This window comes from Epargyreus clarus, unplaced genomic scaffold (genome assembly GCF_041222505.1).
Source record: "Epargyreus clarus isolate Ecla_fem2 unplaced genomic scaffold, WU_Ecla_fem_2.2 ptg000017l, whole genome shotgun sequence".
NCBI classification, from domain to species: Eukaryota; Metazoa; Arthropoda; class Insecta; order Lepidoptera; family Hesperiidae; genus Epargyreus; species Epargyreus clarus.
In genome coordinates, this window is record NW_027332225.1 from 10,403,335 (window position 1) to 10,421,492 (window position 18,158).

Sequence of the window (18,158 nt, forward strand, 5' to 3'; positions counted from 1 at the left end):
CTACTCACTCTCAGTCAGTCGCTCATTTGATTCATCGCTCACTCGCGAGCTAGTATAACACTGTTGAGTTGAAGAAGATCTTATATCCGGAATCGTTTGAATCTATGAACTAAACCATGTGATGCGGATATAAAGATATAATTCAAATCCGTCGGAGTTGATGAGTGATTAGCTCTTTGGTGAAGATATATATCTTTTATATCACTCACTCGCGAGCTACACAATAGGGAATATGCATGTGATTTAGATTTGCTTGTTATTTTTTTCCTCGGTACATTACGGTCCTGAAATTACATCTAAACCATTATTTTTTCTTTATTTCGTATTAAATTGTTTAAAACTTTAATCAAAAATCGTAAATTATGCGAGCGAAATTCAAATTTTCAAAACGCATTCCCATTAGTCGAATCGAAAAATGACGTCACATAGCGTGTTACGATGTTTATCGGCGTCGATATTGAAACTGGTCGAGAGAAAAATTGTTTTTGTCTATATTCCTACAGTGTTATTTATTACCTAGTGCGATTTTTCGAATAATCAAGTGCGAATAATCAAGAACAATGATTGAAAGTAGTTTTGTTAAAGCACAATCGGACTATTTACCTAAAATATGCAAAATGAATGAACTGGTTTTTTAGCATAGGTAAATTCAAAAATATTTAACTGATTATAACTTTAATTTGTTAATATTCTTTTTTTTTATTTTTTTATAATATAGGAGTAGCAGACGAGCATACAGTCCACCTGATGGTAAGTGGCTACTGCCGCCCATGGACATCTGTAATCAACCCCAAATAGGATTAGATATTCCCACCTAAGGTCGGTCACAAATGCGCCGCCACCCCTGAGGACTAAGCTGGAACGTCTCGGGAAAGTCTGTCTCCCTTACCACACCCTTCAAACCGGAACACAGCATCGCTTAACACTGCTGTTATTAGGTAGAAATAGGTGTGGCGGTGGTGCCGCCGGAGTCGAACCACAAAGGGTTCTACCACCTTCAACCTATGACCTATTTTTACCTATCTTTATTATATTATAATAGATATTATAATGCATTTTGTGTGTTTCAAATGATAGTGTGATATGATGTAGAAGTCGATAAGTAACTAACGAAGTAGATGATCAATGCAATATTTTAAAATTATTGACCTAAAATTATTGTTTGTTACAGTAAATGCAAATGTTAATGCGATTTTGGAGATACTTTATCTGTTTCCTATAATCTTGCACCACATTTTTCGTATTTGCGCATTTGCAAAAGAAAAAACACTATATAATGTATTTTTAGTAGTGGTTTTGCACAATAACTCGAGGAAATATTTATAAAGTGGTTATTTAGCCTTTCCCATAATGTAAATAGCTTTGAAACCTGAAAACGTTTAATAATACCTTTATGTGCATAAAGTTATCATCAATATCAATACAAATCACGCTGCGTGACGTCATTCAAAGAGCGCGTAAAATGGCGGCGTTCAAATGTGTCAAAATTTATTGATACTTTAAATAATTTATAAAAAAATATTTCAAACACTAATATAATTGCTTATATTTTTTGCTATGTTAAAACGATGTGGTAAGTGGTTTAAAATAATAAAATAAAAATGTGCATATTCCCTATTCTACTGATACTAAACAAATACAATGTAATTATATTAACCAATAAATCGTCATATTGCGCTTTAAATTTTGTTTTAAAAATAGCTTATGTCCAGTACAAATGTTGATAGCACAGATCTTATTATTATTTTAGTCAAACGTAAATTAAGTTAGGCTGAAAACGAAGAAGTCAAGGACTAAAACATCTTATTACAAATAAAAAATTGATCAGTATTTTTTTTCATTTCGAGTATTTTGACTCATCATAACCAAAAAAAGAAAATTAGAATAGATAGATATGTCACAATAAAATGTTATTATCAGTTTATTATCATGTATGCTATAATAACAATGGATGTTAATAAGACATGACTAACTGGAACTACATATTTGACATTGAAGAAGTTAAGTGTTTTGATGCTAAATATGCCAACGTATGGTCAACTTATTGCTAAATACATAATGACTTGAAAATGAAGAACGAGTCCTTTGAACTTTTGGAGTCCAGCAGTACGTCTGAACGTACTGAACGGGCAAAAAAAATTTATCGGTAAGTATCCAATATACAATTTACTTACAATAGAGTAATATGTTTATTGTATTGGAACTCTTTTCGCTTTATTTTTAAAGTATTAAAGAGGTTATTTTACGTCACAATGTTCTAGAATATTGAAAACACTTAGTACAAAGCTTAACAATAATAAATAAGAAAGTTCTTATGTAATTTTCAGCTACATTACTGATGTTGCACGTCGACTTGGAGATGTCTCGGTGGATGGTCGCCCCCTTGCTGATCTATTTACCACCAACAATGAAGTGCTGCGACAGAAATTAAGAGATAATTGTGAAAAATTATTCTTCTTAGATCCATTGAATTATGGTAAAAAGTCACTTGAGTTACTGTGGCGGAAAGTTTACTATGAGGTTGTGTGCTCTGCTAAAAAATTGAGAGAGATTGACAGCAAATATGACAGTTATTTGTTCACACATGTTGTGTCCGGGATAGGCCACTTCCAACACATCATTACGAGAATACAGTCAGAGATGAACTTTCAGTTTAAAGAGTTGGACTACTTACCACTGCATAATGAGGATGATGATGAGGTTGTCATCACTAAATTCACTGAAGAAGAAAGCCAAGTTGGTCGCTCGGCAATATATTCCTGCCTTATATATCTAGGGGACCTCAGTCGCTATCAAACGGAAATGTTTAATGTTTTCGAGGCTTCCATTGCAGCTCGCTACTACTTACAAGCAGCACAAATTGACTTGACTTCAGGAATGCCATTTAACCAATTGGGGAATTTGTTTGTTGACAAAAATTATAACCTAGATTCGGTGTGTTGCTACATACATTGCTTGAGTACTTTAGTACCATTTGATGGGGGATTGGGTAATTTAACTAAGATATTCGAGAAAAACAGACAATTTTGCGATGAACTTATAATTCCAGAAGCTTTCACACAAGCGGAACATATTCAAATTACAATTGCTAACTTTCTACTGCTCATTGAAATATGGTATCTTGGTAAAGACGATGGCCATGTAACTCAAATTTGCAGCACAGTTGCACAACAACTTAAAATTGCCTTGGATTTTAATAAAATGCCACTTCCAAACATAAATAACAATTACAAGGATTTTATTCAAGCAATGGAAGAGGAGAATGTCAATCCTACTTACATGAACTTTAATATCATTCACAATATGGTTCAAATTTGTCTGTTCACAATTGCTAAAATGAATGAAATTGATAATCTTAAATCTTTTGCTTGCAAAGCATTTACACTGGCTTTGTTATCACAAATACTACAGAAACTTCTAAAACAACTAGAATCAATGGGTCTCAAAAGTCCAGCGTGCAAATATATACCAAAGTTCCAATCTGTTCCGGTAAAAGAAATTGTGAAAGAGGAAAACAAAATTGAACCTAAACCATTACAGGAAGAAATTATTCCAAATGCAGTGACAATCAATGGAAAAGATGATCACGTTGAAATTTTACCTAAGGAGAATGGAGATATCAAAATTGGATCCAATGGTGATGTAAAGACCAATTGTAAGAAACCCTTGGCTAAAAGGCGTCGGAGAAGGCGTGTTGCGTCATCTGGGAGTTCAGATTTAAGTGATGAAGAAACAGAAAGCAGCGAAGCTGATTCAGACAAATCTTGTTCAGATCCTGATCTATCGGATTCTAGCTATGAATCGGAGGAGGATTCAAAAAGTGAAGACTCTTTTTATGATGCCTCTGATAATGATGGGGAAATGACTGAAGTTGTAAATGGTAACGCTAAAACAACTGAACCGATTCAAGAAGAAATAATTTCAAAAGAAAATGAAGTAAAGTCAATTGAAGATGGTAGTATGAATAAAGATAAAAAATGTGATGATGGAACTTTGAACACCCATGCTTTACATCAGTTTTTACTGGGTAACAACATACTTCCCAGTATTAAGTTACTTCAAGACTGGATCCTTACAGAGAAAGACTTAATCTTGTCTTGTGGAGAAAGTGGGGACTCATTGTTTAAATGCGTTGTTGATTTGCTAAATATTTTCATCTATTATTTTGGTTCTGTTGACCATGATGCACTTAATAAAGAGGAATTTAAAGTATTTAATACTGCAAGGATTATTGCTAAGAAATTTAAATTGGAATATAAAACAATTCCTCTGCCTGAAGATATTGCTTTGCGTGGAACTAATATTGGCAAATATGATAAAGATGCTGCCGAATGGCAGATTTTGGATAAATACAAACCTTCTGTATATGAGGAAAATATTATAAGAATTTTAAATTTCATAGATTTTGGCAATCAAATTGCTAAAATTGTACCTCGTATTCGCTATAACAAATACCTAAAAGTCTTCTATGTAAAGAAAGCTCTTCCTCCGAGGTTGACAGTAAAACTCAATACTAAAAAATGCAGGGAATGGCACAACTCAAAAAAACAGGTATGTTATAATAATATATGTAATATATTTTTTTTAATTTGTCCCCATATCCAATTTAATATTTTTTTTAAATCTATGATTAAATAGATGAATGTCTTTAATATATCATAATTATATTATGTAAAAAAAGAAAGATAATTGCTTTTTTAAATTATACATATTGTAGGACATAAGTTGGGATACAGATCAGAGTTTATCCTTTAGCATAGACAAAAGTGTGTGCAACGTAGTAACAAAAGTTTATTTGTAGTATCTACTTATGTCTATTGATTATTTATTCAATATATTGTATAAATTTATATAATATAGTCGGCTTTTATATTTCCATAACTCATTCACCCTTTGAAACATAATAATTTTAATTCAAATTTTTGCTACATTTTGCTGATGATATTCATTATGTTATAACTTAGATCAACAATACCAATAGAAGTGTTACAAATAAGAAGCATTTAATTAAATTATTTTAGGAGGCAGAAGCAGGTGAAGGTGGCCTACCACAGCGGATGGGGCGACTTTGGCTGGCATCACAAGTGAGGGAGTTGGAGCGCACTGGGCAGGGGCCCGAGCCGACACTGCTAGTCCTAGACTCTGCTGTGCTAAATAAATTCTTGCGTCGCATTAAACAGCTGATGCGTGCAACGAACTTTGTTTTTCTTGTACCTACTGTTGGTAAGCACCTTTTATCCAACTGTTTTTTTGTGTTCTGTATTAAAAAAAAATTGACTACTAATTTAAAATTTTGCGAGTCTTTTGTCTTCGTCGTAGTCTTAAAATATTTTTGCTCCACACAAAAAAGTTTCCTGTAAAATCCTTGCAAGGTTTCTAGTCTAGTCTATGGATATAACAGCAGTGTTAGGCGCTGCTGTGTTCCGGTTTGAAGGGTGTGGTAAGGGAGACAGACTTTTCCGAGGCGTTCCATCTTAGTCCTCAGGGGTAGCGGCGCATCTGTGGCCGACCTCAGGTAGGAATATCAAATCCTATCTGGGATTGATTACAAATGTCCATGGGCGGCAGTAGCAGTGGCTACTGTCCACCTGATGGTAAGTGACCATCAGGTGGACTGCAAGCTCGTCTGCTACTCTGTGATTATAAAAAAAAAAAAAAAATATATATGGGTAAAGGTTGATATTTTAAAAATTGATTTTAACTCCCTAATGCAGACACCTCGATTTTATTTATTAGTCAAATACTTAAAACTTTACTTTGCATTAATTTTATTGCGTTTCAGTGTTACAAGAACTGGATAATTTGAAGTGCGAGAGAAGTTCAGCGCGCGATGCGATTCGTTGGCTAGAGGCTGAACTTCAGAGCGGTTCACGTTTCCTCAAGACACAACGGCCCGGCCAATCGAGGCCCCTGAATCTAATAAAGTACCCTCGCAAGGCGCCTCCGAATGTTTATCATTTCATTGAAATTTTGGAATTCTGTAACCACTTCACAGCTGAAGAAAAACAAATTCATAGCGGTAATGGCGATTCCGACCACCCACTACACGGGAAAACAGCGCCGCTCCTCATTCTGCTCGTCGGCAATGAACTTGGTACTGGTGAAGAACAATGCAAGGATTTCAGCTTTACGGGTGCGGCCCAAGCAGCTGGTATTTCTGTAGAATACTTTGTGGACTTTTACGCAAAGTGGCGCCAGACTACTCACAAAAGTGGGAAGAAAAGATGAAACTAACTGCATGAAAACAGGATCTCGATTACAGTGAGGGAACTTGAATATTAAGTTCTCCTGCTTGACAAACGACTCATCTCGTACGGTACTGGTGTCCGTTTTGAGCTTATTCCGTGGGAATGATAAAGCAACTATAAAAGTTGGAAAAAGACGAAGCTACGATATTTCGACGTTGTGATGGGTGTATTTCTTTCTTTTAATCCTACTTTTATCTATTTTAATCATTAATATCTTCACTTGCATAATCTTCTGTTTACCTGATTATGTGGAATCGATATTGAAATCAATTGAATGTTATCGATAATAACTACATTTTATCGCAATACGAAGTCATACATTTCATTTAACTATTTCATTTCTGTCCATGTAATGTAATCATTTTAATAAATAAAGTAAGTATGTATGGAACAAAGTTTGTTTTTATTTGAAATAAATAGAGACACTCAATAAACACGTATCGTCATGAAGACAACAATTATTAAATTGAACTTCAGTATTAATTATTTTGTAGTTTCTCAACGCTACATTTTAAAACTGTTTATTTTTTAATTACATGATATTGCATAACCAAAATCCAATGAACTATCTACTGTTTCCTGACTAAACTACGGTATTGCATCATTCGATAGAATTATGACGAATTATGATGAATGTCATCTGAGCAAATACAGGTTGCATAATTACTCTAGCTAGGGGATGATGTGGTAACTATATGCTGACTAAACTACGGTATGTACAATACGGCAAATACAGGTTACTCTCATTAATCATATAGATGAGCTAAGCCACAAGTACGCAGTAGTCATTTCAGGATATCTATGGCAAAAATTCAGATTTATATATCTAAAATTTAAACCACGTTGATCGTATTATAATCATAACAAAATTGAGCATACTTTCGTTTAATCAAATTACTATTATTGTTGAATATGGACCCCTTCCAAAACATACCATTGAGCTTTAGATGTCTCGCTGTCGAGGAAGTCTTTACACACTAAATTAAAAGTGCAGTTTCTATTCTACGCTAATTTACAATAATAAAGCCCTTAGAGCGAATATAAGCTTTATTCCTTGGGTAGTAAGTTGGGCACTAAATAGCAGCTGTTTTTAAATTTTACTTCAAAGGAAATTTAAATGAATTAAGATGTAAAAAAGATTAACCAGATTTTATTAAGTACTATATTAAACAAAAAGATAATATTATACACTCTATTTATTTTTGATATATACCTAAAATAAGAGATAAATTAGAAAATAAGTTACATAACAAATCATGTACAAGGCTTTTATTAAAAACACGGCCAAAATAGCACATTAAAATTTACATTATATTAAAAAAAAAAACACATTAAATTATTGATCAATCACAATCCTTAACAAAACGCCTTCTATCTTTGTGATGTTAACTATAATAACCTAAAAATATTGATATCCATAAAATATTGGTATCGTAAAAAGTTAAATTATAGTGTATACATAATTATATATCCAGTAAAATATGTTCTACTTGTGGTGTATTTTAAAAATAATAATTAAGATCATTTACACTTAACTAACATAGCCTCTCATAGTCCCTTTGACTTTGGGAGGTTAATTAAAAACTCTCAGATGAATTAACTTACGTTATAATAAATCAATACAATAATGTACAAAATATACAATACATTATAACAATCTTTCATTCAACAGTCTTATAACTTTATGCCTATACAGTATTGCACTTAAAACTCCAGTTATGAGTGAGGTGAGTACCTTGCGATACCTACTAACTTAGTAGTGTTCGGCGATTATTATTAGCTCTTAAATATTACTTCTTACATGCAAATCTGTTGGCAATCATAGCAATTTTCGCAACCATCAGCACGTTTAGCTGTCTACGTGTTTGTTTCCTACACAAAAATATATCCAAAGATGTCTTACTCATATTTCATTAGTTGTTATTCATACATAATGTATCAAATAAGAAACATTACAATGTTGAGTAATATTAAGCAATATGATTAAGTCAAAATTGATAGTTTATACATTTATAAAATACATAGGAAATGCCATCTACCTTGATTTAGGAGACGTATCAATTTATTGTGTTATTGCCTTAGTGAATTATTAAAATAAGCATTATGTACATGTAAACCTACGATATTAAACATGAGCAGCTAGCAACCCACCAACTGTATTAGCTGCTGCACTGTTGATCGATCTAGTAAACATAGATCAAAATCAAACGTTTGAGTAGTCACTTCATACCGGCCAGTCTCTGCAATTAGGTTCACAACTCTTTCCAGGTCTTCGTTGTTTTTGATAGTCATTATTCGTTGTTGAAGACCACGTAGCTGTACCATATAGTCGGGTGACAGGTCACCTGGCTCGGCATCTTCACCGAGACTACTAGATACACCATTGTCCTGAACCTTTGTCTCTACTGATGTCGCGCCACTACTCTCTCCGCGCTCATTATCATTATTTGAAGGACCAGAATCAGCTGCTTTAGCAATTTTTCTGTTCTCTGCATCTGCTTCTTCTTCGGCTGCTTTTCGTTTTCTACGCTTTTCCTCTCTCTTAGATGACTTATCCTTATGTTTCTTTGATTTTTCTTTTGGCTGAACTGGAGGTGCTTCCACAACAGGATCCGGTTCAGGTTCTTGCTTTATTTCTGGTTCTGGTTCAGGCTCTGGTTCCGGTTCTGGTTCTGAAGAAGGTTCTCGTTTTACTGGTTCGGGGGATGGATTCTCTATTTTAATTTTAACATCTTCATCATCAGCTATGATAGAGCCTTCCGAGTCAGAGTGACTGCTATTTGCATCTTCGGCACCTATGTGCAAAACTTTTACTATGCCACTCTTAGAACTGCACTGAGAGGCAGTGTCAATAGATATGGGTGAAGCTGGTTCAGGAATGGGACGTTCTTTCAAGGTTGGTGTCTCTCTGTGTTCAATTATTTCAGGTTTTTCTGGTAAAATATCGCGAACTTTTTCATGCTTGTGTTTCTTTTCTTTGCTATCTTTGTGCTTCTCTTTTGACTCATCGCGTTTCTTATCTTTCTTCTTATGTTTGTGTTTTCTTTCAGATTCCCCTTTTTCTTTTAATTTGTGACTCTCAGAACGTTCTTCAATTTCAGGTGGTGGTGTCTTTGTAAGGTTTTCTATAGAGAATTTATTAATGATTTTCTCTTTTGGAGGTTTTTCTTTTATTACAGGTTCTTTTAATATCTCTTTTTCTTTTAATATGTCCCTGGATTTTTGGATATCCCTTTGTGGTTCTTTGAGAGGCTCTTTTGGGGATTCTTTGGACTTGTGGCTATCTTTTTTGTGTTCTTTCTTCTCCTTTCGTTCTTTGTCCCTGTCGTGGCTCTTCTTTTCTTTTTTCTTCTTCTCTTTAGGTTCCTTTTCTAATTTAGGTTCAGGTGGTTTTTCTTCCTTCAGTTTTTTCTGTTCAAAGCTTTCTGGAGTGTGTTTGGGTGCCTTATATTCATCTTTAATACTTGATGCACTGCTAGATCTTGGTACTGGACTAGGAACTCTTTTAGCGGGACTTGGACATCTTTTCTTAGCAGGTTCTGGTGATGGTGGTCTTTCACTAGGTCTTTTAGCGGCTTTTTCCTTTGACCTCTCTGGGTCTTTATTGTGACTTTTTATCTTTTCAGGTCGAATTTTGTCTCGTTCTTCCTTAACTTTCACCTTGTCAGGTTTAGCTTCCTTACGTTCATGTTTAGATTTTTTGTCTGAGCTTGATCTATCCCTGTCCTTTTTATCAGATTTTGAAGGTGGTGCACTTTTTTCGTTCTTCTTAGGTTCAGGTGATACTTTTGGTGGTTTCTGTATGGGTTGACCAAATAAATTTTCAAAACTGTTTCTTGTGTGTGGAATTTCTTCCTTGTACTCTTTGCTTTTGTGTTTTTTGACATTTTCTACGGATAATTTAGGCTTGCTCAAAAGCTGTTGTTTATCATCAGTAAATGAATCTCTACTTCTACTCTCTTGATCTGGATTTGTGTAAAAGGCATTGTTGGACACAGGTATTCCACCTCCCTTCAAAAGCTTTTTCCGAAAATCATCATTAGGATTTTGGAAAACATATCTATCCTTAAGACATCCACTCTGTTGTAAGGTAAAATCATAAGAGAACTTGATTTTTTTAGGTTCATCTTTGTTTTTTAGATATATTTCGATAGGAAAAATAAAACCTGCGTAGCCCGACTCTTTGATAGAGAATGGCGGTTCTTTAACAACTGTAAAAAAGAAAAGAAATGATATAGACAATGAATAATAACAGCGTTTTATAAAATACCTACAGCTAGGATATCAAATTTCTAAGAGTACACACAATTAAAATTATATTTTTCTATGACTTGTGACATTGTTGTTCTCTGAAGATTTTAAACAAACAAATTTATTTATTTAAGTAATACAAGATTCATAATAATGAAACAATTATAACTAACGCGGCTTAGTAATACTTCATAATATTTACAGAAAATCCTAAATATAAAAAGGCATCTCCAAATGCATTCATAGTATTAATAGACTTCATGTGTGTTATGATAACTTGTCAACAAGTGGTACATTATGAGTATATTTAGTAACTATATATTCTGATGAATCTGACTGGAAAATAGGATAATATAAATGAAATGAAGTGAAATTTTTACCTCTTCTGGGTTTGGGGAAAGTTTCATGCAGAAGAAAAACCACTTTGTCCACAAAATGACTTATATCAGCACCTTCTTGCCCGCGCACGAACACCTCCCAGTCATGAGTGAACCCTTCTGGAGTCTTCTTGGATTTAAGCGATGCCTCATGTCCAATCTCAAAGTTTACTTTTATCGCTGACATTTTTTATCTGAAACTGTAAAAAAACAGTCAAATTTTGACATGAAAATTTGATATTTTGTGTAGGTATAGTACCGTACCTATCGACGCTGAAATTAAGACTATAAATATAAGCAAATACGCAATGTCAACGCAATTCTATTAATAGGCACATTTCACTTACTGGCTTGTAATGTTTTCCACATAAAGAATATTCCAACATAACACTCGTAACAGAATTCTAAATCATTGCATTGAAATTATTACGACAAACGAAAATATTCTTTTAGCGCCCTTATTATTTTTGTCCGCCATCTTCAATTTTCATATCGACAGACAACATAAATATAAGATTTAACGTTTCTTTACACAGATTGATGTTGAAATTTAACCTATATTCAATTAAATTTTATGAAAACCTACAGGTTAACAATCACATTACAATAAAATATAACTTTGTGAAATTAAGACTATATTTTTTCTCCAATTGGAATATTTTTCTTATTATTATCAATAGTGTAGATTAACGCAAATGTAGCACCGAATTCATTTAATTAGTCACGTTCCTTTTTAAGTATCTGCTGATAACTCATTATACATAGCTAGCAGTAATCGTTTTCTGTATTGTTTTAAAACAGTTACGAAACCCCTTATGGTCCTCATTCATATTGACAAAATAAAACAAAATCGATAATATAATATTATCGATATCATCGAACGCAGCTAGTTGTCGATATTGAATTTGGATAGCCGTCAATCGTCATAGTCCGACAAACTTTTTTGCGCGTGTAGATGGGGCGCTAGTGGCGATCACTATGTTGCTATATAAGTTGTCAAAAGTACCTTAGATGTAGTCTAGTACAAAATTATCGATTTTATTCGACAATATTTTAAATATTATTGACAAATAACATACATTCTGATTAAAAAAAATGAAATAATACTAAATAAAAAAAAGTGTGTTCTCCGGTATATAGTGTATTAGCTATGGTTCTGTGATTTTGACAGTAATTACTAACATGACTGATGACAGTATTGACAGTAGTAATTGTAATGTGAAGTGTTTTGACTTTATGAGTTTTATAATTGTAATTTAACACGGTTAAACGTATTAAGACCAAATTGTAATTAGTGTGTACAAATTATAGATTCAAACAAAAATGTCGCGGTTACTCGCAGCTGTTTTTCAACCATTGAAGTAAGTTTTATAACCTCCTAACAGCAGTATAATATATTGTTGCTTCGCGGGATTCTTTCATACATAGGTCACGTTCTAACATGAAATAGTTCTACGTACTGGTGAAAAGGAGTGGATGCCGGTCGACTTACATATGAGGCGACAATCCCTTTAAAAACGATGGCGCATCTGTGATCGGCTTTTGGTTGAATCTGTTCTATATGGAGTTGGCTGTACATTAGAATTGAGTAGCTCGCGAGTGAGTGATATAAAAGATATATATCTTCACTTATCAACTCCGACGATTTTGAATTATATCTTTATATCCGCGTCACATGGTTCAGTTCATAGGTCCATACGATTCCGGATATAAGATCTTCTTCAGCTCAACAGTTTTATACTCGCTCGCGACTTCGCGAGTGAGTTATGAGTCAAATGAGCGACTGACTGAGAGAGTCTGATTTGAGTCAAATGCAAATTACGTATTAAACAATAAATTAAAATTTTTTTTTTTTTGCTAAGAATATGAAAACAAGGATATACAAATAGTGTTAGCTGTGAAATTCATATATAATTTCCTGCCAGTTTTGTATTAATTATAGGAATCAAAAATGTTGTCAAAACATTTTGATCTGATTCTCTGATATACTGATATAAAATGTCGCTTATATCTTTACAGAGCTGCTGAGCTAAAAGAGTGATATATATCACTGAGTTCAAAAGATATATCTCTCTCTTTTCACTTTAGTGATATATTTTGCGCACCTCTACTGTACATGGTCAACAGTGACCACTTCCCATCAGGTGCTTTCTCATTTGCTACTTCAACTATATTTTTTTTATTTTTCAGGGTGCTCAGTCAGGGTTTCCAGACTCTTTCACAAAGTTCTGCAAATACTAGTCTGGTGAAACCAGACTCTTTTCTCATCTCAACTATCAGGACAAAAGTGCGCTGTTACTTCCCTCGTCCTAACGAAGTAAGGAGGGTCAGACGCCATGGGTGGGCTACTAGAATGTCCACACCGAATGGTCGTAGAATCATAATGAGGAGATTACTTAAAGGAAGATTTGTCTTAAGCCACTGATTATTAGAAACTATTGAATATTGCTATTAATAGTGAATCTATCCATTGTTTTGCCCACCAACGATTGACATTTGATAGTTTCTTCATATTAACCAACATCAAATTTCAATCTTCAGTAAGCAAATTTGGATAGATGTTGGTGTAACCACAACTGGGATAAAACTATGTTTAAACTGTAGACTAAAGCAATCTTTTTAAAATCGGCAACATCATAGGTACATACCATAAATGTATGTAATGTATGATACCATACATTTTTTGAAATGATGCAATTAGTCTACAATTGTCATCATGGTTTTACATCCACTCTGATATTACCCCAAACACCGTTATGTAGTTAGATTTGTATATTAGATGTTATGTTAAAAATAAAAAAAATGTGTATAAACTGATTTTTATTAAAACCTTGAATATTAAAACAATAAACATTAAATCTTTACTAGTTTACTTAATGACTAAGCAGCAAATTTATAAAAATAAAAATTAAATAAAAACCTGCTTCTACAATTTCTTTATAATGGGTACACTGCTGGCAACATTTGAAATACTCAACTACAACAATTTATGAAATGGACCAGGTTTTATTGCTTTATAATATTTTGAATCATGTTTTATTGCTTTATTTTAATCCATTGGGTTAACGGCTAATAGCGGCCCGTCTTCCTAGAACCTCTGCTTGCAACCTGCAGACCTTTTCCTAATTTATCGCTCGCATTACCTTTCAGATTCAGATTCATTTTTTTAAACAGAATGTGGCCCGCCTTTACCTTTAGAATTACTATGTGGCTTATGTTGCCAACCACTGCATAAGGCAATTAGAGCCAGTTTACACCAAAGTAGAAAGCAGAGGGGAGAGATATACATTGATGTCGGATGAGCAGAATTTGCATATTTCTAAAGGGTGGCAGGCGCAGATATTGTAGATGTGAGATATTGACGTAAAGGTGAGACTGCCTCCCGCCGCGCTTGTTCTTGTTAACAAACAAGCCGTCAATCTTGCACTTAACCAGTTTTGCTGTATCCTATCCATAACAAATCTTTATTCCTTTTGTCTGAAACACTGTCTGCTATGTGGTTCCTCTCTGCTTTGATGAAAACCGGCCCATATCTGTTACTTGAACTTAATGAAAAAGGTATAATAATATAACTTCAATTAATTGAAGAGGTACTTCTGTTGCGAGTGCTGTGAGTCATCAGAGTTAGTAGGACTATGGGCTGGTTTCAGAAGGTTGGATATCTCGGAAACTACAAGAGTTGTCAATTTAATGATAGCTAGATGAGCAGTAAGTTGCAGTATTAAGGCACCGAACCCTTTATATAAACCACCGACTCCCTCCTTGGATATAGTGGTGTTGTAACAGTCCATAAATCCTTCATAACCAGTTAGAATTGGTGTCACTGATGTGCCAGTATCCAAATTGTCTATTATTGTTCTTGTTCCCTGTAAAAAAATGTTTTATGAAAAAAGAACCCATTATTCTAATTAATGTAGTATTTTATAAAAAATAATTTACGGAATAATCAAAAGACGATTTTAGAATAAGTATTGATTAAAAATAAGTCCAAATAATTTTTCGCTATATTTAATCAATAAAAATGTTTAAAAAACCATCCAAAGCACCATTCACTTTGGGTAATTACTATAAATTCTGCCAATGGTCATTTCAATTTTAGATTTAAATGGCATTGAAGGCAATAGATCTAATTCAAAAGCATTTTTCTTGAGTGCAAATGTGCATGTTCTTAAATATCATTACTATAACTTACTTGTATTTGCAGTCTATGAATGATTGTTTCTATCGGATAGAATAATATTTCCATAGTAATAAATGAGAAGATGTTGGCTTTTAAATTCATGTCCTCTATAAGAGGGTTGGGGGTGTTTTTAGGGTAGTTTGCTATGTACACATCACTCAGCTCATGCCTGTGTCTCTGTTGGAACCGAAGAATTCTCACTGTTATGTTCTTTAACACCAAACTGTAAAAAAAAATATTGTTTTGATAGGTATGTTGCCTTTTTATACATTTTTTATATATTTTTATAAAAAAATGAGTAAAGGGGTAAGCAGTGAACTTGATGGTAATCATCTTAGGATGTCATTGGGCATGCACTTTCTTTTACCAAAACTCAAGAACTACTTCAGGCTAGAATAATATGTAGTCACCTCCATCGTGAATCCAAATAGATTTTTGATTCTACCAATTCTAGAGTTAATATTAAAAAAATCAATGACATACTGTGCAAAATACTTAGAGATCCCGAGTCCTGCTGTTGGCAGAACTATCGCCCATATGGGCAGCATGCGGCCTCGACTTGGCGTTCCCCATTCTAGAAGGCGCACAAAACCTTCCCTGAACACATCCAACAGGGCTGGCTTGTCGCTAGCTATATCACTCTGTACAGTTTCCACTAGGCTTGCAGAGTAAAATGGAGTGATTATTGCCAAGCTTATACTGCAATTAAACATAGTATGTTAAAAATAACTTTAATAATGTATGAAGATGTAACAATACATTAAATGTATTTATTTATTGGTGACAAAATGAGTGTAAAGTCAATGAGTGTAAACTTATTTTGTCATCAATAAATAAATATAAAATAAAATGGCACTTACCATTTCAACGTCAAGTGTTGCATGAACTGTAATACTGAACTGCATTTACCAATCTCCCTGAAAAACACAAAACACGAATGATTTAAATTATTTAAAACCTTTTATATGCTAGTACTTGTAATTCTGTGCCTTGGTTTTATTCAATTTTTGTTTATTTAATTTCAATGTCATTATGTCAAATATAAACTTGAAAAGCACATTATGCATTGTAATAATAATTATATTACTATAGTAAGTAATATTTCTCACTATATTTTTAGTAAAACAGTTGAACATGTAGGTAACAGCATGTTAATCCAATAATAAATAAACATCTTACTTAGGCCATCCTGTGCCTTTGGATATAACATCTTCAACAGCTAGATTCAGACCTTTCACTATGCAGGTGGAACCGATGCCCTTCCACAGTGTGGTGAAGTCTTGTCGTCGGTGCAACCGCACCACAACTGGCAGGAGGGTGTAGGGCACTATGTGGTAGTTCCTAAGGCTATTGTGTACCTGTTACAATATAAATTAATATATTACATCATGTGTTTGTAAGTGTACACTATACTCTAATACTGCTAACCAATCTCTAATGAAATTTTGTGAGTGTGAGTGTTGTATATGTATTGTGGGTGAACACCTGAAAGGTCCCAATAAATGGTGCTTTTGTGAAAAGGTATTTTTTTGTGGCAGAATTAATGTATGTATGACTTTATTAAGTAACTTCTTAGTACTACAACAACAAATTTCATAAACAACCTTTATGGTGAAATAAAGTAATATTCATTTTATCTACCTAAATAGGATTTTTCACATATGTTTAATTAATCAGTTATTATCTATACAATGAATTATTTAAATAATATTTCACATGTAAATGATTCTACACACATCATTATTCTATGTTTCACTATCTTATTAAATTCAATTACCTGACATTGCCTCCTTAAAACAATAAACGGATGACTTAACAAGTTTTCAGTAATCAAACTTGCAACACTTATAGCTGTGGTCACATACGCATTGCCTTCTGAAAGTAAACAAAATTATTAGATTAATCGTTTATTTTCTTAATTAATAATTTCAGTAAACAACATATTTAATGAATGATTGCATTTGCTGTTGGCAATAGTTTGTGATTCCTATTGTGGACCATACATTATTATTTATATTATGTTTTCTTTCATCGGAATGACATGTAATACTTATTCCTATAATATTCCTATAGGAATGACATACACAACAGCTCATATTGTTATCAGAATAAAGATAATGGCAATTATCTACTCAAAGATGAATGTATAACACTGTAGTTTGTATTAAAGGATATGTGGTACAGTGGTAGTTTGTACCTACATATACAAATGGGCTGGCGAAAAAAAATAGCTTATAATTAAGCCTTGACCCATTAGCATAGAGTCTGTACACTCTAAGCCCCTTCCCTCTAATCCCATGATACTCGTAGCTCGTGTTAAATGAGATGTAAACGGTATGATTTTGGTTATGTACCTTCCTCCGAGACGTCATCCATAACGAGCGGTGGTCCCTGGTATTCCTCGGTCAGCGGCGTGTGATATCCGTAGATCTGTTGATAGCGGGTGTCATACAAGTCGTTCGTCTCTCTGTTCCGATCTAAGCCGTAGGGTCGGTTGTAACCACTGTAGTCTCCGAAACCAGCCATTATCCCAATTATCTAATAGCTAGAACATTCTATGATAAGTTTGGTTTAACTTATCAGTGCATTGTTAATTAAATCCCGTTTGATAGTCTTATGGAAATGGATTGAAACCTTTATCGATTGTAAGATTCAATCGCAAAAAATATCTAAAACGTACTTTACACGAAATGACAATTAATAAATTGACATTTTTTTTACACGATATGACAATTGACAAACTCCTAGTGACATTCCCGTTAACTGACGTCTGACAAACATGGTAGGCAACATAATAAAATTATGAAATCAATGGGAGTCCCGACATATAGATTACTATACTCTTTGGTCCCGACATCTCTGCAAATTGCAATATATTGCACTTTATGAACAATGAATCCAATTATTATTTTCATGCAATAAGTAGCGGATATAAGAAAGGAAGAGTACCAACGAATTTTATAATATTACTCCACTCGTATTTTCCATACATATTCCATACATACACCATCTATAACAGCCAATTTAACTAATATAAGTGGTACACGACTATTGATTTATAAATGCTAATTATAATTTTAACATTTGATAACTCAATATTAT

General features: G+C 33.5%; 4 protein-coding genes across 4 annotated transcripts; 2 read left to right on the forward strand and 2 right to left on the reverse strand.

Moving 5' to 3' along the window:
- Positions 1–1,725: 1,725 nt before the first annotated feature.
- On the forward strand, positions 1,726–6,643 carry Smg5 (Smg5 nonsense mediated mRNA decay factor). Its single transcript, XM_073081809.1, has 4 exons — positions 1,726–2,146; positions 2,328–4,551; positions 5,022–5,223; positions 5,783–6,643. The coding sequence occupies exons 1-4, from the start codon at positions 2,070–2,072 to the stop codon at positions 6,226–6,228; spliced, it is 2,949 nt and encodes a 982-aa protein (XP_072937910.1). The 5' UTR covers positions 1,726–2,069; the 3' UTR covers positions 6,229–6,643.
- Positions 6,644–7,502: 859 nt separating this feature from the next.
- Positions 7,503–11,386, reverse strand: LOC140748909 (uncharacterized). Its single transcript, XM_073081828.1, has 3 exons — positions 11,224–11,386; positions 10,880–11,076; positions 7,503–10,459 (listed from the first exon to the last, which is right to left on the reverse strand). The coding sequence occupies exons 2-3, from the start codon at positions 11,061–11,063 to the stop codon at positions 8,388–8,390; spliced, it is 2,256 nt and encodes a 751-aa protein (XP_072937929.1). The 5' UTR covers positions 11,064–11,076; positions 11,224–11,386; the 3' UTR covers positions 7,503–8,387.
- A 681-nt stretch (positions 11,387–12,067) lies between these two features.
- Positions 12,068–13,689, forward strand: mRpL34 (mitochondrial ribosomal protein L34). Its single transcript, XM_073081909.1, has 2 exons — positions 12,068–12,237; positions 13,067–13,689. The coding sequence occupies exons 1-2, from the start codon at positions 12,200–12,202 to the stop codon at positions 13,299–13,301; spliced, it is 273 nt and encodes a 90-aa protein (XP_072938010.1). The 5' UTR covers positions 12,068–12,199; the 3' UTR covers positions 13,302–13,689.
- Positions 13,684–17,783, reverse strand: LOC140748943 (mitochondrial outer membrane protein SLC25A46). Its single transcript, XM_073081908.1, has 7 exons — positions 17,411–17,783; positions 16,834–16,931; positions 16,236–16,414; positions 15,917–15,973; positions 15,540–15,755; positions 15,069–15,279; positions 13,684–14,742 (listed from the first exon to the last, which is right to left on the reverse strand). The coding sequence occupies exons 1-7, from the start codon at positions 17,580–17,582 to the stop codon at positions 14,455–14,457; spliced, it is 1,221 nt and encodes a 406-aa protein (XP_072938009.1). The 5' UTR covers positions 17,583–17,783; the 3' UTR covers positions 13,684–14,454.
- Positions 17,784–18,158: the final 375 nt, after the last annotated feature.